This window comes from Haliotis cracherodii, unplaced genomic scaffold (genome assembly GCF_022045235.1).
Source record: "Haliotis cracherodii isolate W230 unplaced genomic scaffold, xgHalCrac1.p SCAF_20, whole genome shotgun sequence".
In the NCBI taxonomy this organism is placed as follows: domain Eukaryota; kingdom Metazoa; phylum Mollusca; class Gastropoda; order Lepetellida; family Haliotidae; genus Haliotis; species Haliotis cracherodii.
The window spans coordinates 2952582-2976827 of NW_027266276.1; the positions used below are offsets into that span (position 1 = coordinate 2952582).

At 41.6% G+C, this 24246-nt stretch overlaps 1 protein-coding gene across 1 annotated transcript; it reads right to left on the bottom strand.

The window, feature by feature from the left end:
• Window positions 1-341: 341 nt before the first annotated feature.
• Window positions 342-21822, bottom strand: LOC139470437 (uncharacterized). The gene is made up of 11 exons (XM_071252845.1): window positions 21724-21822; window positions 18827-18936; window positions 17142-17268; window positions 16460-16606; window positions 8655-10746; window positions 7798-7953; window positions 7192-7452; window positions 5611-5841; window positions 3211-3422; window positions 1434-1527; window positions 342-869 (listed from the first exon to the last, which is right to left on the bottom strand). Exons 1-11 carry the CDS (start codon window positions 21820-21822, stop codon window positions 439-441), a joined length of 3960 nt encoding a protein of 1319 aa, XP_071108946.1. The 3' UTR covers window positions 342-438.
• Between the last annotated feature and the right edge of the window lie 2424 nt (window positions 21823-24246).

Genomic DNA, 24246 nt, shown 5'->3' on the forward strand with positions numbered 1-24246 from the left:
ACATATGTATGTATAAACTGCACAGCAGTGCAGGAAGTCAGCATTCGATCACCCCAAAATATATCGCAGGTACCCAGTACCCACACATTAGAGCGTGTTCTGTAGCACGAGCTCTACGTACTCCTAGAAGTAGGGAAGTGCTGCTACTAAGAAGCATCTAAACTTCGATATGAGAATGTATTGGTGACAAAATCATTATCATGCGATCATATATCAGCTTCAAATCCTTAACCCATCCTCTTTGAAAGGTTTGGATACTATCACTGTATCATTAACTAGATAGGTATTCAGTGAGATCACATATTCACTGTGTTCTTGGTCACAGAACCATGTATCTTCTTGCAAATGTATCTGTAGATACTCCAGGCTTTGCTTCTTGCAAACGCTGAATTTATGTGGTATTCAGCACAGTTCAATGAGACTTTTAAGAACTCAAAACTACATCTTGGTACCATGTTCCCTTCTCGTCACCCAGTGAGATTTTTCATCTTTGAAAATCTTCTTCCCAAGTCTGTGAGCACAGTCTGAAAATCTATACACAGTCATACCGACAACCTGAATGACGAACGAAAACCCATACAGGACTCCATTCATAAGGCCGTAGCCACTGAGATCATCAGTCTTCTCGACGGAAGTGGCATAGAACAGGCCAAGACCAATAATCCATATGACATTCGCCACTAAAATGGCAATGAGCGTCCTAAACCTGAGCGATTTGAGACCATCAGCCAGGACATCCTTCTCCAACCCAAGGTTGATGTCCTTGCCAATCAACTTTTCCAACAACTGTGTCCAGAAGAGCTGTTCCTCGCTCCTCATCGGCTTCAGTTGGTCTAAGGATACCTCCGAATCTTCAGGGTCAACTATGTCTGAAACAACAACATATTAATTAGCGAGTTTGTTTGTTGTGTAACACCTCAATAGCCAGTATCCAGCTATTAGAAAGTGGCCTGTAAATAATTGTGTCTGAAACAGTACATCCAGCTATCGTTACTGTGCGTAGCGATCCGCGACACTGGCTTACGATGGTATGCTAGCAGCCATGTCACCGAGCCTGACCATCCGATCCATTTGCTCGCCTCTTTCGGCCAGCATAGGTTGTTGAGGATCCATCATAAACCGGACTCCGGAAACATGTGTAACATTTTGTCAACAGATGTTGGAATAGCGATCATTTTGTCTTTTGTTGAACGTTGTCTCCCATCGCAATTAGGACATCCCGACGATACTACTATAGCCCAAACATAAATATGTAAAACCGTGGTTGACATCATGAGCATTAATGACCCTCAAATACAAATGCCACCGAGCATCACGACGCGCATTTCCTACCAGGGATTATTCTGCCCGAGAACCCTGATGGGGATGTCTGAAATAAAATAAGGACACCGTAGCTGTTTACAAGCATGCACTTTACCACAGCTAGCACGCACCTGCATCTGCAGACTTCTTGCCTTTGTTCTTCTTTTTCTTCCTTCTGAACTTCATTTTAGGGAAGCAAAGCAGTTTTGGTAACTTTGCTTTTTGCTGAAAAATATAATGTTCTTGATGATCGGTACGGTTTGTTCTAGAATGTGGTGAGGTGAGTTGAAATTGTGTTAAACGTCGCATCCAAGATTATTGCACTTATATTGCGACGTGCATGTACGTGTGTTTGTGTGGCTGCTTGTTCTAGTCCGAACTGATGCCGATTTATAGTGCTAGCCCACTGAGATACCATGCCGCAGTTTAACATGAATACCTCACTCAGACATAGTATACTGACTCCGAGCCGACCAGTCCTTGTTTTAGCCCCTTAATGCCGAGCGCCAGACAGGGTAACAACAAGTATCATCTTTTAGCATCTTTTGGTATGACGCGGCCGCGGATCGAGCGGACGCTCTACCACTAGACCACGGAGGCGGTCTGTAATAGAATGTACGGACAATCGTGAAATAACATTTATGGTTTACACTTGTGAAGGCAACATTTTGTAATTCTTGTTTGTTCTCATTAGAAGTTCATCAGGCTATAGCATGCACCAATATACAGCGGAGCATGGTTATATCGGTACGGTTCAAAAGTACTAGTCCCGACTTCTTTAGTACATATAAGCATATACAATTCACGTGAGTACCGAATAAAGTATATCGAACTATATATGAAAACAACCAAACAGATTGTATGAATTTGAGTACCAATATCCCTACGAATTCCGGAATGTATATAGATAGTAGAGGATAACGTTTCTCCAGAAATGAACAATGGATATAACGAACAATTTCACTTCTCTAACCATTTAGATATTTATGTACAAATGCAAACTACAACAGAAACTTGTATTATATTCTTAAGTGTGAACGACTGAGTTTTCCGAAGTTGAGAAAAGTGATATTTTCATTGCAGTGAACATAACAATGGATATTTCACTGCTGTAAACATAACACTTTGACGGAACTATCTTCAGCACAAAAGTTACCCTCCTCAAATTGTCTCCCTTTATCGTAAGTGTCCATTATAAACTGTAATTTTCTCACATAACTAGTCAATCGAGACCGTTCCGCAAAGCAACATTTTTGTGACTTGACCAGCGTGTATTCTTTCGCTCCCAACAGTGGTCTTGATGTTTTCAAGAATATTTTTTGTTTATAATCATATCTATATGTATGATACAGAAATTTCGCTACCCTAAATGTTTTTTGTAGTGATCGATGAGTGAGTGAGTATGGTTTTACGCCGCTTTTAGCAATATTCCAGCAATATCACGGCGGGGGACACCAGAAATGGGCTTCAAACATTGTACCCATGTCGGGAATCGAACCCGGGTCTTCGGCGTGACGAGCGAACGCTTTAACCACTGGGCTACCCGACCGCCCCAAATGTCCCAAAGTTTTGTTTAGATTGTTTATGATTTTGTAAACACGAAACTACTTTTTTAGGTCTCAAATACAAGGGGTGGTGACCCGTCCCTGTGTGTTAGTTAGGGAGAATTTACGTTTCAAGGTTTTACATTTGTAATGAAAATAATTTAATTTTCCTATAGACGACTACACGAAAAAGTATACAATAAAAAGGATATACCCTGTGTCTCGTGAAATATCATGTCTCGTGACGGGGGAAAAGGAGATATTTATCTCCTTTGGCCCCCGTCACCCGATAACAGAAACATGATACTTCACTCGACGCAAGATATATCCTCCATATATTTGACATAAAGTCTCAGTGGCTCACGTTGTCTCGGGTCCCCCATGTCTGATCAACGATGTTACACAACGCATACACCGGAAGCAGCATGTGCATTGCAGGAAAGAAGAAGAGGTAGAAAAGACCATTGAAGAGCAGCCAGCACTCTTTCGGGTGGAGCAGAGCAGCGTACAGAAGACTTCCGGTCAGCGTGATGAGGATGTAGTGTTCCTGCAACTGAAGGGTATCCTCCTGGATATCTGAAAAAGGGAGGTTTGTTTGGTTGTTTGTTGTTTTAAGCGTACTCAGCAATATTCATGCCTTTTAAAAGACGGCGGTCTGTAAATAATTGAGTCTGGACCAGACAATCCAGTTATTGACATCACGAGCATCGATCTGTGCAATTTTGGATACGATGACATTCATCAATGAGCTTAGTGAACCTGACTACCCGATCCCGGTAGTCGCCTCCTACGACAAGCATGGGTTGCTGAAGACCAGTTCATACCCGGATCCTAATGGAGCAAAGAATGGAAGGTAGTTCTATTAGTTAGTTGGTGAGTAAGGTTTAAAGGCCAGAAATGTACTTCATATTCCTGTATCCAGTTTGCAAATCGAATCTGGACCTTCGGCGTGACAAGCGAACGCTGTAACCACTAGGCCTCCCCCATCGCCTCATTAACTCTTACAGCTGTTCGCTGCATTAGGATCTCCATAAGACCAATTGGTACTTTGAGGCATTTAAGCAGATAACTGGCGACACAAGGCCACTGTGGTACATGTGTGTGATGGTGGTAGTTGCCAGTTCGGTGGAAAATATAAAATCACACCAACAGTAATTATTTCAATTCCCTGGGGTATAGTCTGAAATGAATTGTCAATCAGATATTTCAGTCGTTACAATCTCGAATTTTAGCAGCAGCAACACCAGTATTTCTTGCACAATTTTGTTTGGTATGTAGTTTCAGAAAGGTTAGTACACGAGACCAGAATGTTCAAAGAGATCGCGGTTAATTATGTCTTGGTAGGAAGGTGATAAATATTGATGTATTTCAACTAACGGGTTAATTATGTCTTGGTAGAAAGGTGATAAATGTAGATGTATTTCAACTAACAGGTTAATTATGTCTTGGTAGAAAGGTGATAAAAATTCACGTATTTCAACTAACGGGTTAATTATGTCTTGGTAGAAAGGTGATAAATATTGATGTATTTCAACTAACGAGTTAATTATGTTTTGTTAGAAAGGTGATAAATGTAGACGTATTTCAACTATTGGGTTAATTATGTCTTGGTAGAAAGGTGATAAAATTGACGTATTGCAACTAACGGGTTAATTATGTCTTGGTAGAAAGGTGATAAATATTGATGTATTTCAACTAACTTGTTAATTATGTCTTGGTAGAAAGGTGATAAATATTGATGTATTTCAACTAACGGGTTAATTATGTCTTGGTAGAAAGGTGATAAATGTAGATGTATTTCAACTAACAGGTTAATTATGTCTCGGTAGAAAGGTGATAAAAATTCACGTATTTCAACTAACGGGTTAATTATTTCTTGGTAGAAAGGTGATAAATATTGATGTATTTCAACTAACGGGTTAATTATGTTTTGGCAGAAAGGTGATAAATATAGATGTATTTCAACTAACGGGTTAATTATGTTTGGTAGAAAGGTGATAAATATAGATGTATTTCAACTAACGGGTTAATTATGTTTTGGTAGAAAGGTGATAAATATAGATGTATTTCAACTAACGGGTTAATTATGTCTTGGTAGAAAGGTGATAAAAATTGACGTATTTCAACTAACGGGTTAATTATGTTTGGTAGAAAGGTGATAAATATAGATGTATTTCAACTAACGGGTTAATTATGTTTTGGTAGAAAGGTGATAAATATAGATGTATTTCAACTAACAGGTTAATTATGTCTCGGTAGAAAGGTGATAAAAATTCACGTATTTCAACTAACGGGTTAATTATTTCTTGGTAGAAAGGTGATAAATATTGATGTATTTCAACTAACGGGTTAATTATGTTTTGGCAGAAAGGTGATAAATATAGATGTATTTCAACTAACGGGTTAATTATGTTTGGTAGAAAGGTGATAAATATAGATGTATTTCAACTAACGGGTTAATTATGTTTTGGTAGAAAGGTGATAAATATAGATGTATTTCAACTAACGGGTTAATTATGTCTTGGTAGAAAGGTGATAAAAATTGACGTATTTCAACTAACGGGTTAATTATGTCTTGGTAGAAAGGTGATAAATATTGATGTATTTCAACTAATGCAATCTTTTTTCGATGACCTCTACAACTATATACTGATCTCTAAGTTAACTTCTAACCTAATACACTTTATTTAGCAATTTGTGTCAGACATATTCTCAGGGTTAAGGCCATCAGTAAAAAAAACGTAGCTGCAAAACAACAACTCACCTGTCACCAAGTCTATGATGACGAAGTATGCAGCACCAAGCACAACTGCAGACATGCAGAGCCCGAGAAGGACGATAGAGAATTTCGTGAGGAGGATCTGCATGTTGGATGTGAGACGAATGCACAAGTAGCCATACAGGATGAGGATGAAAGAGACGATTGGCGTTAGGATGTAGAAGTTTAGTCCAACCAGCATGTCCAAACCAACAGTCAACATGATCACTGTGGAACCTGTTGGTTATAAGGTATAACACATGATGTACACAGCTAAACTAAATAAAACAGAATACTCGTCTTTTACTCGATTGTCTGTTTTGTAAATTGGCCACTGTATGACAGGAGTACAACTGTGCGGCGTCCAATACTTGCAGACACTTATGTTTATATACGACCGCGTCCGTGGTCTAGTGAGGTGAGGTGAGGTGAAATTGGGTTTAACGTCGCGTCCAAGATTATTGCACTTATATAGCAACGTGCATGTACGTGTGTGTGTTTGTGTGGCTGTTTGTACTAGTCCGGACTGATGCCGATTTATAGTGCTAGCACACTGAGATACCATGCCGCAGTTTAACATGAATACCCCATGTCATGTCACACAACAAAGATATAAGCATCTTCCAGCTTGTGACTTCATTTGTCGCCAACCTAGTCAATGACCATGGCATTTGAATCGCTCACAAGTAAGACATCTCCAGAAACTGACATAATTGTTGCAACGCCCATTTACAATGTCCAGCGTTCAATAATGAGACACACCAGACAAATTGTTTGTTGTTTGACGCCGCACTCAGCAATATTTCAGCTGCGGTCTGTAAATAATCGAGGCTGGAGCAGACAATCTAGATTTTGACATCATTAGCATCGATCCACACAATTGGGTGAGGTGAGGGGAATTTGGGTTTAACGTCGCGTCCAAGATTATTGCGACGTGCATACACGTGTGTGTTTGTGTTTGTGTGTGTGTGTGTGTGTGTGTGTGTGTGAGAGATACCATGCCGCAGTTTAACATGAATACCCCACTCAGACACAGTATACTGACTCCGAGCCGACCAGTCCTTGTTTTAGCTCTTTAATGCCGAGCGCCAGACAGGGTAACCACAAGTACCATCTCATAACGTCTTTTGTTTTGACGCGGCTAGGAATCGAACCAAACCTTCAGCTCTCCAGGCGGACGCTCTACCACTAAACCACGGAGAAGGTCCAATTTGGGTACGATGACATGTATCAACCAAGTCAGCGAGTCTGACCACCTTATCCGTTAATCTCCTCTCAGGATAAGCATAGTCGCATACATAAGATGTTAAGAAGGACACATTGATCAATTACCTTGTGTGTCTGGACTAACAGTGCTATGAGAAGTTGTAGGTGTATTTTACACCGTGGATAATGTCAAAGTAAGTGACCATACTGTGAAACTATCACAATAGAACATTTCAGGGCAATTTCCATAATTACAATCACTTCGAATATAATAAATACTTTCCATATGTAAATGAGCATAGTCGCCTTTTTTTGGCAAGCATGGGTTGCTGAAGACCTATTCTAACCCGGATCTTCAAAGGTCTACAGACAAATACCCACCAGGAGAGAGGATGACGATGAAGAACAGCTGCAGTAAGTAGATGGCGTAGATGACGGAGAAGCAGCCATTACTGCGGATTAGCTGAGGAATATTACGGAACACCATCAGAGAGTTCGCGAAATCCGACAGAATCCAGCGTCTCCTCTGCTTGATAAACTCCTCCACAGTGTCAGGGCAATAGGTGCCGTTGTAGGCGAAGTTGGAGTATTTAAGCTTCCAGCCACGTAACATCATCAGTGTACACATCCATCGATCCTCGCCTGAATTAAAGAGAAGTCTACTTTAATAGGAAGTGGCAGTAAGAAAAATTGAAGTTCAACATAGGTTTTGTTGTCGCCACATTGCATTTGGAACCAAAAGCGTTGGAATAAAATGATTGACAGCATATGCTGTATTACGTCTGTGTTTATGAAATAAATGATACTTGTGAAAACAAACATCTTCAAAGACATCAAAGACAGGACTGAGAAGGATGGCTTCGTTGTGTTGTTTCAATTCAGGTGCTTGCTTGACAAATAGCACCTGTACCTAGACTTCGCTTTGAGACAATGAAGAAAATGAATTCTACTCTTGGCTCCAGCTGTCAGGAGGCTAACACGACGTACCTGTGTCCTTAGTGAAGACATCCCCAGGTTTGAATGTAGGCTCCGAGTAGAGGTGCAACACTCCTTCCAGAGCCTTCACTCTGTACAAGCTGAAGCAGCCTGGGCAGCACATCACGGAGCCAATGATATTCTGGGCGCTCTTGATCAGCCAGAAGTCTGCCAAATCATCATAAACACATCATTTACGGAAAAATGGAAACAGGAAAACTGTCCCCTATTGTCGAGCAATAATCCTGCAGATGCAGCCCTTGGTGTTTCACAACTTTTGCACTTTCTACCATGATTTCCGATGTAATTTACACGATAGCGCCAACTGTCACACACAAACAATTCTTGTTAAATTTGCGAAGTCGTAATGATAAATTGTGTTACAATGTGTGTGTTTGGTTGCTAATCTTGCTATATTTTCTGTTTTTCCAAACGAAGAAAGCACCAACAGCTTTCTGAAAATATCACTAGACCGCCAGGTCACCATTAATTTATTCCACTGGTCCTTGAGAAACCTGACTAAACAAGGGCCAACATACTTATGATTGTGTCAAACTCACAGGTCGTGTTTTGTTATACAAAGTAATCTGAACACTGATTCGGCTCTAAAATCACTTCTGAGGAACTTGTCAGTGACACTGATAGCTTTTACATTTACTACTTATGATTTGTACTGGAATAGTAAGTAAATGGCTGCTTCCTCAGAGCGACGACACATGACATTGAAGGAGCACAGTGCTATAGTATATATACTATATACGACTATTTGTTAGATATCAAGATCACGATATGGCTGAAATATTGCCGATGTGACGTTAAATTTAAACTCACTCACTCACTCACTAGATATCAAGAGGGGCAAAACTAACCTTTGGCATATTCGAACATTTGGAACCACACGATCGGGTGTTTCTTTTTCCCCATTGGATGAGTTCGGCCACAGGCGGCTCCAAGACGAAGATCGCTGTTGCATGTTTCGACCAGGTCAAGAACGCTCATATCATTAAATTGCATATCAGCATCCGTCGCCAGAATGTACGTCCTATCATCATATGCCGGCGTTAACTGGGACAGATCCAGGGTTGTTTTATCCTTAGATATTGTGGATATTTTCTCATTGGATGCAAACTCGAGCATATTCAGATCTCTGGCTGAGCCTCTGATATCTGACAAACTTGGGGCATGGCTAGTGAAGGTTGAATCTGATGTAAACTCTGGCAGCCATTTTGGTGGCATCAACTCGTTTTCATCGGGGATGTAAGCAGGGTTGACCTTAGAAATAGGAAAATCTGTTGAGATGAAACTTGTGTAGGACGGAGAGGAAGGGAAGACAGTGCTGGGTCGTCCTGTGCCATCATCCCCGCTGCCATGGCTTCCAGTTTGATCCGACGTTTCAGACATATAGATCGGCGTGGTCTTCCCGAGTGGATATTCTGCAGAAACTAAATTGGCATAGCTATTGCTTGTTGAGGGCGGGGAGGTAGATCTCCCATCGTTATACTCTGTGGCCTTCTCAGGATACCTTTGACTCGAGGTCTCTGACATGTCATCCCCTGTTTCAATCCCTTGATCAGAACTGTATGCCGAGCCACATTTACTGTGTATGGACCCCTTCTCCTGTTCCTCATCCTGGTCCTTGAGGTTGTCCAGAAGGGACCTGATTTGCATGATCATCTGAGTGTACTTCGTAGGTCCTACCTCCTTCTTCAGCTTCATGTGATGCTCGATCTCAGCGATATGAGTTGTCATCTTGATACGGTAATCCATGATATAATTCATGTACATCACTTGACTCCAGCGTTTCTTAGCCTTAACAAAGGTAGGGTCTTTCAGATGAACAAACAAAGGCATGCCGCCTGGAAGGACGCATGAAATCTGTAGGCCATATGGGGTTTTATAGATGCTTCCATCAGATCGACCAACAGCAAGGCAATTCTGTACCAGAGCCATCAACTGAAGAGCAAATTCTTTCAGTGTTAATCCATCGGCGCCATTATCAAGGAAGATGTGGGCTTCAAGGTATATTTTCTTTTTCTTAAGTCGTTGAGACTTTGATATTTTGGCAAGACTTTTCAGCAGTTGTTCCATCTCATAGTCAGCCTCTCTGTACATTGTAGTGCACATGAACACCCGGGTTCTTCCGTGTCCGTTCAGCCCAGTTTCACGAAACACCAAAGGACAAGGATAGTAGTTGAGAAGAGAGTGTTGGTCGAAACACACAGCACTGTAGCCGAAGGTGATGAAGTTCTCGTGTTCGGGCTTGAAGAATGTATCAGCTGGTACAAAATAGTTCCTTCTCATGATCAGCATGGGAAGAAGCCATAACAGGATCACGAATCCCGCGACGATCAAACTTCCCTCTGACATTGGACACACGTCAACACTTAAGGTGAGGTAGATGCCATCGAAACAGTTCAGAATGTAAATAACTGATGCAATTGTTGTGGACAAGATGGATGGGATTAGAATACCCGACCATGTCGTGGTATAGTAGGCGGAGACTCGGGTCAACCCATACGTCAATAAACCTGCACAGCAATTAACTGCGAGGACGGACATCAAGACGCTGCTCTCACCAAGTGATGTAATCCCATCCCATAGGAACTTTGGAGAATCATAGATATCGATTTCTCCGCCCATGGGAATCACAGCCATCGAGAATATTCCAAGGGATACAATTCTCACAATCGATAGGAGGAGTGAAATGTTGTAGCGGACGGTTTCAGACGAGCATTCTGCTTGAAAGATATACACTTTGATTGGTTGGCTCCAGACTACAGAAAGGGTGAGAACTGCTGCGATAAGGGCGACAACTCGTGGCATCTCGGTAATGTCAAGGACAATCAGGAGGCAGGCGGACAGGATGAAGATACTGATGCCGAAAATGGCCGCCACACTGTGCAGGACTCGCGACACGAATGAGGGTGACGTCACATTGTGGTTAGGCAGGAAATTCCGTGTCTGAAAATGCCAAAAGTGCGATGATTACTGATGATTTACATTCCGCCTAATATTATCTTGTTGAAGACTTGCATTTGAAAATGTTACGTTTATGTTTTCAAATAATATCATAAGTAAGGTTACATTTATACATTTATCTTTTTCGAACTTCGTCTTAAATTCATCGCAACTGTGCTATTGGCGAGTTTGGTTTTATGCCGATATTAGCAATATTCCAGCAACGGCGGATCACACCAGAAATGAGCTTCACACATTGTACCCATGTCGGGAATCGAACTTGGGTCTTCGGCGGGACGAGTGAACGCTTTCACCACTAGGCTACCCGACCGCCCGTCATTGCAACTGACAAAGACGAACCTTATATACATTTTGACACCATAACCTTCGTCATTATTCGTACTGTATTTTGTGAAATATAAAAAAGGTCATTTTCTCGTGGGTATGTATGTGTCTCTACATTAGACTACAACTGAAATCATTTACAGAAATGAAAACAGAGTTTTTCGCCATAAAAATGGAACGTAAACACTTTTGATAACGTACAACGTAAATAACAGCAACAAAACATGTTCTATAATCATAAGAAATCTCGCGATTCTAAGATTTCCAATATTTCATGAGTAATTTCTATGCATGTACGAATCGCTGTCAAATAGTGATAATACTAGGTGTTCGAGAAAAGGTATGGCACCCGTCACAAACACATGCAAAGACAAGTTATGTGTTATAAACTGTGGTTCTATTGCGTTCTTGATTCTGTGGATCAGTTTTGATCATGCAGTCCCAACTCATGTATTTAAAAAGTTGGTTCCGATTTACAGTTCAAATACACCGATGTGTATTCTTCGTACTAGTCCTAAATATTCACTGATCACCAAATATACATTCCATGTAGGTTGTTATTATACATATAATGATTATTGAGCCGTGAAGATCCAGAGAAGTATAGGTCTTCAGCAACCCATGCTTGCAGTAATCCCGTTAGTCACCTCTTACGACAAGCTGAGTCGCCTTTAAGGGCAAGCATGGGTTTATGAAGCCCTATTCTTATCCGGATCTTAACGGGTCTAATATTCAAGTGAAACTACATAATAGTAATAAGGCATTACGAAGGCCACGGTGGGTTGGTGGGTGATTGTGGGTTGGTGGGGTGCGGCGGTAGTTTAATCGGATCCGTCATACATTGGCAGCATCCTGACTTGTCAGACTACAAACTACTGTACTTCTTCGGATTTAAAGTCGGAGTGAGTGAGTGAGTGAGTACGGTTTTACGCCGCTTTTAGCAATATTCCAGAAATATCACGGCGGGGGAAACCAGAAATGGGCTTCACACATTGTACCCATGTCGGGAATCGAACCCGGGTCTTCGGCGTGACGAGCGAACGCTTTAACCACTAGGCTACCCGACCGCCCCTTTAAAGTCGGGACTTCAGATATCAGCATTAAACTCCTCTCTGTGAACTTCTGCACTACACGTGGACACATCAGAACGCACGGATCAGGTGGTGAGGTGAGGTGAAATGGGGTTTAACGTCGCGTCCAAGACTATTGCACTTATATAGCGACGTGCATGTACGTGTGTGTGTTTGTGTGGCTGTTTGTACTAGTCCGGACTGATGCCGATTTATAGTGCTAGCACACTGAGATACCATGCCGCAGTTTAACATGAATACCCCACTCAGACACAGTATACTGTCTCCGAGCCGACCAGTCCTTGTTTTGGCCCCTTGATGCCGAGCGCCAGACAGGGTAACAACAAGTATCATCTTTTAACGTCTTTTGGTATGACGCGGCCGGGGATCGAACACCGGACCTTCCGCTCTCCGGGCGGACGCTCTACCACTAGTTCACGGAGGCGGTCGCACGGATCAGGATGTAAAGGTGAGTGAGTGAGCAGTTGGGTTTTACACCGCTTGTAGTTTTTAAGCAATGTCGAGGGGGAACACCAGAAATTGAACTCATTATATCCATGTGGAGATTCAAACCCGGACCTTAGGATGTCGGTTAAACGCTTTATCCACTAGGCTACCCTACCGCCACTAATGTGATAATGAACACAATAAAGTTAAAAATACTTTGTGGAAGTGGGTTAGATCGCTGACTTTGTGTGTTGGCGATTAGGTGCCTCACACTGGGGGTGCGGGTGCGAATCCCGGACGGGACTCAACCTAAAAAGTAGAAGAGTGAGTGAGTGAGTTTGGTTTATCGCCGCTTTTAACAATATTCCAGTTATATCGCGGCGTGCAAAAAGTAGAAGAATCTGTACTTTACTAGGAAAGTGTAATCCCCAAAATAACATTTATTACATTTGACCACTTTCTAAATGGCATTGAGTGTTCACATTTTCAACAACGAAATACACCAACATGCGGAAACAAAACTGCTGAGCTTGGTGTTTCTAGGGGCCGTTCTCCCGAATTGTCTGCCTATGTCAGTACGTCCTCAAACGGTTTACAAAGGCGGGACAGAGTGTAAAAATCAGGCAACCCTCACCTCTCCATGGAAGCTAACTTTAACAGTTTATCTATCAGCAAAGCATGTAATTCAGGGTTGCCTTTGGCTTGACTCCCACGCATAGACTAGGCTATGTATACAGCGTGCAAGCAGATGGGCTAATATTTGCATGGAGGATATCACCTCACTTCAAACAAGAGGTTTGATCTGAGCATCCTATTTTTTCAAGGATTCGTCGTTGCTCGTTCCATTGAGAAAAAACAGCGACCCTGGTGATTCAGAGGAGGAGAATGAGAGTGTTTGGATGTGGTTCAAGTTATCAGGGACGTTCACTGCTTTTTCAGAATTTGACATAGATAAATTTAAATTTGTTGGTTCCGACAAACTTAAGCTTCGAGGTGTATCCATGAATTTAGAAACTACTTGATTATTGTGGCTTAAGAGGATTGAAACTTGATTTGACTTTATCTATTTATAGATAGGTTCTTCTGTCTCAATACTTGTTGGTGGTTGTTTTGAAATAATTATAAGTGCAATAACAATATGTACAGTGGAGTCACTAAAGTATCCGGCGCAGCGGGGTAGCCTAGTGGTTAAAGCGTTCGCTCGTCACGTCGAAGATCTGGATTTGATCCCCGACATGGGTACAGACCATTTCTGGTGTTCCCCGCCGTGATATTGCTGGAATATTGCTAAAAGCGGCGTAAAACCATACTCACTCACTAAAGTATCCAAAGAATGTTGGAGTCTATATCTATACAGTGTCATATTTTATTTTAAGGCTAGCATTAGTGTTTCTTTAATTCAGGTGAACCACCCACTCAAAATATTGGACTTAAACCACGCCGCTTCACGCCATACTTTATTGGTTTAGTTTTGGCATTGTGAACCGAACCCCAGCATAGGGGACTATTTGATACTATTGTGCTATTTGATATGGGAATGGTATTTACTGTTGTACTCCTGCGTCGATCACACCATAGCTTTGTTATTTAACGCCCAACACAGCACGGTCCATTAAGTCGTCTCGTATAAGGTGAGGTGAGATGAAATGGGGTTTATGGCACTAATATAGCTACGTGTGTCTGCTTGTACTAGTCCGGACTGGTGACGATTTTATAGTACTACCGTGCCACAGTTTAACATGAATACCCAACTCAGACACAGTACACCTGCAGCATCTGCATTGTTATTAATTTGATGAAGCCTGCGAGCATGGTCATTGGATTTGGGCACGTCTGGGGGACGCAACTCTGCACAGCGATTCGCGGAGCCTTAAACCACTATACCACCTCCCCGGGACACACGCATACAAAGACAACCACCCCTGGACAGACACACACACGCACGCACGCACGCACGCACGCACGCACGCACGCACACCAGGCAACGAAGCAGATATATTATATTCCTGCATAAATATAATTGCAGCATTGCACAATGGTCTCTGATGTATGAATCTTGTTTTGTATTTGTTAACATGGCGGTTGGTTAGCCGAGTGGTTTATACGATCGCTCGTCACGAAAGTCTGGGTTCGATTCCCCTGATGGGTACTTTGTGAAGCCGGGCATCTCAACACCTGTAATCGTCTGTATGTGGGGCGAGGCACGGCCTGTCTGACTACCGGATGGATGGGACTTGCTGAACAAGCTCAAATTCAACATTGTTGCACAACGTCAGTAAACAGAGCCAGTTCGACGGGTGGCACGGCAAAACAACCTTCGCCGCCTCACGCGAGTATCTGTCTGGCCGAGTCACATCACAACCCCCCGATAGAGAGTCCACCAAGCAGCTAAATACGACAACACGTCTCTCTGCACACACGTTACAGTAATCCACAGGTAACACATGGCAGCAACCAGGCTGTTTAATGAGTTTAGGGATTTTTTTTAAAAAACACAAACTTTTTGTTAATTAAAGACATACTTGAAATTGGCAATCCAAGGTGACGTCGTTTTTCCTGACCCATCTGAACTTACATCTCAGGTGATGTCTTCCCAAAGATTTAAAAGATGATAGGGAGACGGTGAAGGGAAAAGTCAACACACAGTTTATGTACAGGAAGGATTAGGGAGCCAAATAGATTAAGTACACCTGTATTTTCACAGTGTTATTCAATTTCACACAAATTTCATTCACATTTCATAGCTTAAAGGCTGGTGGAACAGCTTTGTTGTTTAAGCGTTCGCTCGTCGCGCTGAAGGCCCGGGTTCGATTCCTCATATTGGTTCAGTGAGTGAAATGTTGATGTTACGGGGAATATTGCTATACGCGACGTACGACCACACTCATCCACTCCTGAAGATAGATATCAACTCTAATATAAACGTCTCCATTATCAGTAGCATCTTCATTGCAACCTGGAGAAAACACTTACTCGTCAATATAACGGGTTATTAGACGGACGATGTATGTTTGATACATGGCAAGTTCCCGTATCAATGATGTGAGACATAATTATTGGGAAATCACAACTACGTACATGTAGAACGACTTCATATGTTGTTGCGACATTATTTCGTGTGTTTTTGCATTCCTGAACATTTATGCAACTAGCAACGGTACTCGTGATGGCTTGTGTCTAACAGCATGGACATGACTAAATTACCTACTTTACCTTCGGTGGAGCTCATCCCTGGTTCTCTATTTTCTGTAGTAAGTTGGGAGAAACTTGGAATGGATTGTTATCAAGATTTTCTCTTGCTAAAAAGTTCTTTCATCAGGGTGACAACTTTCAAGGTCTCGGTAATTTTTTCAAAATGTTTTATGGACGACATTTCCAAATTTGACGTTTCAGTGACATAAATGGTGTCTGATGCAATTCTCTATTTTGACTTATATTTTCTCGTGTTTTTAGGTGAAAATTTGACTTGCCTTTGCATGTGTTTGCGACGGATGCCACCGGTGGGGCAGGATAGGCTCATATTTTCGAGAACACCTGGTATCATCACTATGGCGCCATTTTAATATATTTATATAATAAACTACTGACATTTTTAATTACATGTCTAATATACTATAAATTATTTATTCCAAAATTAAATGATGGATATAACACTTATAACCTTGGTGGAAAATAGCATTGAAAATACTGCAGATTATAACAAAGATAAAATATAAAACTTCAAAGAGGTTAAAACCGCATAAATGGATCACTGAAAATCAGTGATGAACCAGGGGGTTCGTGCAAAAGATAAGCATGTACAGCAGCACTACCCTCATCTAACCCACATCTGAAAGAGATGCTGCAAGGCCTACCGTGGATCGCTTCCACTGCTCCAGGAGCACCTGCAGGAAGAGGAGGACGTTCATCAAGGGGAGGACCAGGTACCCGGGCAGCTGGGGGGACACCTCCAGGGTGAAGAACGCCAGGGCCGCAGACTCCAGGACGGTCGTGAATATACCCTAGGGTGAACAGACAGGCAGTTTAGAATGTTTGTTTTGTTTGTTTGTTGTTCAACGCCGCACTCAGCAATATTCCAGCGATATGACGGCCGTTTGTAAATAATCGAGGCTGGACCAGACAATCCAGTGATTAATATCAGGAGCATCGATCCACGCCATTGGGATCGATGTGTTGCATCAAAAAGGTCAGCGGGCCTGACTATCCGATCCCGTTAGTCGACTCTTACGACAAGCATGGGTCGATACACACAAGGAAGAGAATTTATGGATGTCAAATTCTTTATGAGGAACAGAACGTTTCGGGGTATATGCTTATTTCTTCGCTTGATAAAGAGGTTGACATCCATTAACTCTACTAATTATTATCATGTTAATTCAATAAAATATAATATGCTCGGCAAATATTCACGTGTTTCAAATAAGAAATGAAATACCTAGTGATATATTTGATGCCATAACACAACTAGGGCTCAACACTCGGCGTATGGAACAAGCTGTAAATTGACATTAAATCACAATTGAAATAGTGACTCACGAGAAATATGATCTTGCACGGCGGCCATCTTGCCAGTCGACCTTTCATCACAAACGAGCTGCCCCAGATGATTCGCAGAAAGGTCACAATCTCTGGGACGAGCAGGACACAGAATAACGCTGCATACCTGAAACCAGAGCAGATGCGTGTGCCAAATTTGCACTGAGGGTATTGTAAATCACCTCTGTGTCGTGTGAAATTGAATTTTAACCCAATCTCAAGAGAAATATATAAAAAATAGTTTACCTCAAGTGCTATGATTTTACAGTACGCTGTGACAACCATGTTTTCTTTGTTTGTTGTTTAACGCCGCACTCAGCTATATTCCAGCTATATGATTGTGATTGACATCATAAGCATCGATCAACGCAATTAGGATGCGATGACATGCATCAACCAAGTCAGCGAGCCTGACCACCCGATCCCGTTAGTCGCCTCTTACGACAAGCATAGTCGCCTTTTAGGGCAAGCATGGGTTGCTGAAGACCTATTCTACCCCGGATCTTTACGGATGGGACAAGCATGCAGACCCAATATTAAACAGTATGCATATGTCGAAAACTGGTATCCCAAGATATTGATAAAGGGCACATACAACAGAAAATTACATTTTGTATATGAAGGTGTTTGAATATGTGTTCGTTTAACACTGGACTTCATACCGGTGCGCGACAAGCAACGATAGCGAAACAGATATGCATCATGTAGTTTATAATCAATTATTGATTATAGTGTAGATTTATTTTCACACCACACTCAGCAATATTCCAGCTATATGACGGCGTTCAATATATAATCGAGTCAGGACCAGACAACCCAGAGATTGTCATCATGAGCATCAATCCACGCAATTGGGAAACGATGACATATCAACCAAGTCAACGAGCCTGACCACCCGATCCCATTAGTCTTACGGCAAGCATTGCTGGGTGGTCGACGATGACTGCCGTGGAATATACCCGACGGCGCATGAATTCACTCATAATATCAACCACGGATTTGTCTCGTTTATACAGACAGCCATGATATAGCTGGAATATTGCAAATTATTGCTCACATCAACAACCAAACATTCCGCATGATCACGACAACCATACGCATTCAGATTCCCACAGTCCTGGGACCCGTGAAAATTCCGGGGTACAATAGGTCTTCAGCAACCAATGCTTGCCGTAAAAGGTGACTATGCTTGTCGTTAAAGGCGACTAATGGGATCGGGTGGTCAGGCTCGCTGACTTGGTTGATGCATGTCATCGATCCCAATTGCGTGGATCGATGCTCATGACATTAATCACTGGATAGTCTGGTCCAGACTCGATTATTTACAGAGCGCCGTCATATAGCTGGATATTGCTGAGTGCGGTGTTAAACAACAAACCAACCAACCAACCCACAGTCCTGGACTCTACGTTATATTGACTTAAGCCCTAGATACACGCTTCCGCAACGTTCCCTGGACTCCCATTGGAATTCAGTTAAGAGTCCGTCCCTACTAGCCAATGCCGATTAAGGGGCGACTTAATGAATCGGATGTTGAGACTCCATGACATTGTTCATTGCGCGTGATCGTGCCAACAGCTCATAATTGTAACCACTGTTTTTCTTATCCAGACTCGATTAGTTACAGGCGGCTGTCGTATAGATGGAATATTGTTATATATTGGAATATTGAAAATCAGACCTACCACTGCTTGCCATTAGAGTGTTGTTTCAGCGCCAGGAGATAGAGGAAGGAGGTCTTTAGGGAAGTGAAGAAGGCCACGCCCACCAAACACAACGCGCATGCCAACAACACCTGAAAATAGACCAATTCCATTTCACAAACATTATCATAAAGTGCCATGTGTATTAACATCAGAGCTGTAGTCCAATGGTTAAAGCGTCCTCCCGTCTCGCGAAGACCCCGGTTTGATTCCCAATATGAACACAGTGTGTATCTCATCGATTGTGTCTCCCGTATCATATACATGTAACTGTAATATTGAAAAATAACTCTCATTTTCAGAGCAACTAAACAGAACCTTTCGCTTCATCTAACTTGCTCTTCCTAATGTTATACCAAGCAACCGTTGTCCTTGCAGATGTCACTACTAACACTCTTGGTCTCAAGGGGTGAATTATATAGATCTGTAAATATATGCTATAAAACCGTTTCCTTGTTCAGCAAAAATATCTGCCAAAAGCAGAATCGCATAACAAACGCCACAACAAACGCGTGAAATTAATAATTGTGTCTTTTAATCTAATAACGCAATTCTTGGCAGGAGCTACCGGTAGGGCAGGACATGCTTATCCTTTTCGCGAATACCTGCCATCATCACTGATTTTCAGTGATCCATTTATATAATTGTCACCGCTATTTTGCCCATTACGCCAAATGGAATCGAGACTGGTTCTTCTCTGGCGTTTACCTTTAATATATAAATTTGTTTTTTCTTATCAAATACATTTTACGCTGTATTTGTGAAGCGCCGATAGGGTAGCCAGGTAGATCCAGCTCCGATTCCTCACATGGGAGCAATGAGCGGAGCCGTTTCTGGTTGTCCGTCCGCCGTGATATGGCTTTATGTTGCTACGCAAATATGTTCTACAAATTTTAAACAAAACTTTGCATTAATGACTAAATTGTAAATATATTAACTTGGTCTCGTCGCTACATGGCTGAGATAATGCCGATGCGAGGTTAAATTTTAACTCACTCACTCACTTGCTACAGGCGGAAGAAACCCGTGGTTCGATCCCCGGCCGCGTCATTCAAAAAGACGTTAAAAGAGGGTACATGTCTGGGGCTCGGCATTAAGGGGCTAAAACAAGGACTGGTCGGCTCGGAGTTAGTATACTGTATCTGAGTGGGATGTTCATGTTAAACTGCGACATGGTATCTCAGTGAGCTAGCACTATAAATCGGCATCAGTCCGTACTAGTACAAGCAGCCACACAAACACACCTCACCTCACCTCACCTCACCTCACCTCACCTCACCTCACCTCACCTCACCTATTATTTCATAATAGCGGTGGTAAGAAGTGAGATGTAACTCTTGTTTCGCATGTAGAAAGAATAATATTTCCCATCTCAGTTTTTTTTAATTCAGCAAGCAATACAACATTCAAGCCGAAACAAGAACACACTTTAAACTGGCGTAAGACCGTCGACCCCTGCACTTAGGACGTGATTGGACGTGTTGTCTACATCCGCATATACTTGTAGGGCGCGTGCTGAATATAAAGGTTAAATTCCAGGTGTTAACACTGTCTGACGCTGTAGAACTTCCGTTTATACATGCCCCCACCCCCACAACGTATGTGTGTCAATGTGCAAGGGTTAACCGCAGAGCGAGACCACAATGTATATTTGCACTGTCTATCGCCTCAACACGTCCTACCCACTTGCTTTCCCGTGAGCCAATTACCTAACTGATTTACATGACACATCTTCAAGACAAACCAATATATGTTCCAAGACCTTCGGGAAAAATTTGGTGTGGTCATCAGACGTGATTGATAACTTGACACTCCATTAAGAGGGTGTCTGTGTTGTTTAACGCCGCACTCAGCCTTATTCCAGCTTTATGGCGGTGGTCTGTAAATAATCGAGTATGGGTAAGGTAACCAGTGATTGACATCATGAGCTTCCATCCTAGCAATTGGGATCTGATGACGTGCATCAATCAAGTCACCGTTATAGTGCTGGAATATTGCTGCAAGCGTCGTAAAATCATACTCACTCACCCACTCTGTACTTCCGTCACCCCTCCTATATGTGAACTTGCATGTATATCCCGTCTAGCACTCTCTTGTATCGCCCACACTGGAGGAAGTGTCTAACTAATTTATATGAGTTTGTTAAGGATTACCATGGACCCGCTGACTGGATCAGCGGATAGTGTTCGTTCTCAATGGATCTGAGCCGTCAGAGATGTGCTGCTTGTTGATAGGATGACGCATTTCACGTCGACAAAAGGTTGGGATTCCCATTCAGGGAGACTCCATAGTCATGTCGTTGACGTGGAGTGAGTCAGAGACTAAGTTAAAACTTACAATTGCCCCTTGTTTCAAATATGCAGGGCAAAACTATATACTGTCATGTCCGGTTAATCTCTGTGTCGTAGTCTTTATATCATACATATAAAGACACACATATATATCAAGCACACATTTCTCATGCACATAAGTCGATTAATTGACCCATTGCGACTGTAGTGTTTTTCCTCGTATTTTGAATAAAACTGTAATTTTCAACATCTTATCTTTCTTCTAACGAGGATGTTACTTCAACGACAATTAGTGATCTGTGTAAAATAGTGAAGCATATTATTTTTTTAATGGAAAAAATGTAAAAGTCTCCCCAGTCCTTAAATTTGCTTCAAATTCGTTTCGATTAGCGGTCTCTGGATTTATAAGCATACAGTACCGTATAGGTCACAGATTTTCATCTAAACCAATCTCTGTCTGGGATGAATGAATAATATCCCGACCTTTTCAAAGGACATAACTATGTTCAACTTGTATGAATACCTGTACAGTAAGGAGACAGGAATTGTATTATCAGGAACCAGTATTAACTGACTCTATTAACTGACTGACTGTAATCCTTCAATCTCATCCTGTAATTTGGGCATCTCCATTAACTGACTGTAATCTTCAATCTCATCCTGTAATTTGGGCATCTCCATATACATACTGTAATCCTCCAATCTCATCCTGTAATTTCGGCATCTCGATTAACATACTGTAATCCTTCAATCTCATCCTGTAATCTGGGCATCTCCATTAACTGACTGTAATCCTTCAATCTTATCCTGTAATCTGGGCATCTCCATTAACTGACTGTAATCCTTCAATCTCATCCTGTAATCTGGGCATCTCCATTAACTGACTGTAATCCTTCAATCTTATCCTGTAATTTGGGCATCTCCATTAACTGACTGTAATCCTTCAATCTTATCCTGTAATTTGGGCATCTCCATTAACTGACTGTAATCCTTCAATCTCATCCTGTAACTTGGGCATCTCCATTAACTGACTGTAATCCTTCAGTCTCATCCTGTAATTTCGGCATCTCCATTAACATACTGTAATCCTTCAATCTCATCCTGTAACTTGGGCATCTCCATTAACTGACTGTAATCCTTCAATCTCATCCTGTTATTTCGGCATCTCCATTAACTGACTGTAATCCTTCAATCTTATCCTGTAACTTGGGCATCTCCATTAACTGACAGTAATCCTTCAATCTTATCACATATATATATTCTCTTGTACCACCATTGGTGGTTTTTCAAAGAAACTTGTTTTCAGTGTTCCATTTATATGACATTCAGATTGTGCTCTTTACGCCGAATAGTATCTGTTTCACCGGATAATCAAGACTGGTTTCTCTATTCTCTTGCATTGACGTTTTATAATTCATACCACAACTATCTACACGAGAAGACATAGGGAAACGCTTTAGTTTTTTATTGGAATAAAAGCTACACAACATATTTCAATATTGGTGAGAAATCGATGTACGATTCCGCAATATCATGAGCATATCAAATAGTGATGATACCAAGTGCTCCCGAATTGTTTTATTTTGAAAGGTTCGAATTTACATACACAGTATGTGTTTTCTTGTGTTTCCTCCTCCTGTAGACACATCAGTAAACACACCATTAACTACCAGTATTTGAATCAGTTATTATAATGGTTTATTTCTTTTAAATGCTTATTCACTATTTAAGGGATATATGCCTTTTATCATCTTTTTTGGCAGCTTCAAATATCATAGGAACTCTTGTACATTGCATTCATTACAACCCCTATCACACATTACTATTCTTAACAGAATGCCACAAATAAGGACGCTTTTGTCTTCAAGAACAGAAGCCTTTTTCACGTCCCTTTTCGTCCCAGAACAAATAAACAAATTCACCTCTTTACACAACGTAACTATTGGCAGAGATCATGTTGACTATTTGTCCTTAGAGCTATCTTACAGCACCTAAGTCAATGGGGAACTCCACAGTTGGGTAAGAGTTCTCGGCCTGTAGAACCAATGTCAATGGGAATCCTGACAGTTTAAGCCCAGGAGAGGTGTTATGACACCTGTATCATCGATGGTGTTTAGTCCAGGGTCACGTGATGTGATGGTATTAGTCTATATCTTACAGGGGAAGTGTTAGGCCGGTGACTGTTTTGTTGTGCAATTCGCTCACAAAAAGGACGATCACTGCTGGTGAAATGTCACGACTCGCTTCACCAAGGGCGTCCTGGGCATTAAAGCTTTGATTTCAACATTAGAAGACGGCCACAGGAGTTGAAGTTCTGGCCAAAATGTGAACCCCGGTAAATGTTAAAAACCTGTAGACATACAGATTGAAGCAGCTGGCAATATAAACACCTCATCATTCTTTTCAAATTGAATTTGTTACTCGTCTGATTGGAATGTGTACTCTAACGACCCCACTGGTTAAGGTTAATGTTTCATTAGTAAATTATCAGTGATGCTTGGAACAAAGACAGTATTGTAGCAAATGTTTGACGAATCATCATTTACGATACAGGTTTATTCTATAGGACATCATTAAGACTACTGGAACATTGTTACATTATGTTTAGAACTACTGGAACATTGTTGTATGATGTTTAAGACTACTGTAACATTGTAACATGATGTTTAGAGTACTGGAACATTGCTACATGATGTTTTAGACAACTGGAACATTGTTACATTATGTTTAAGACAACTGGGACATTGCTACATGATGTTTAAGACTACACTGGAACATTGCTACATGATGTTTAAGACTACACTGGAACATTGTTACATTATGTTTAAGACTACTGGAACATTGTTACATTATGTTTAAGAAAACTGGGACATTGTTCTAGCCAGAACCATGTACACTTTAAAATCGCTACCAGCCAGAACGTTGCTCTAAAATCGCTACTAGCCGGGACCATGTACACTTTAAAATCGCTACTAGCCAGAACCATGTACACTTTAAAATCGCTACTAGCCAAAACCATGTACACTTTAAATCGCTAACAGCCACAACGTTGATCTAAAATCGCTACTAGCCAGATCCATGTACACTTCAAAATCGCTAACAGCCACAACG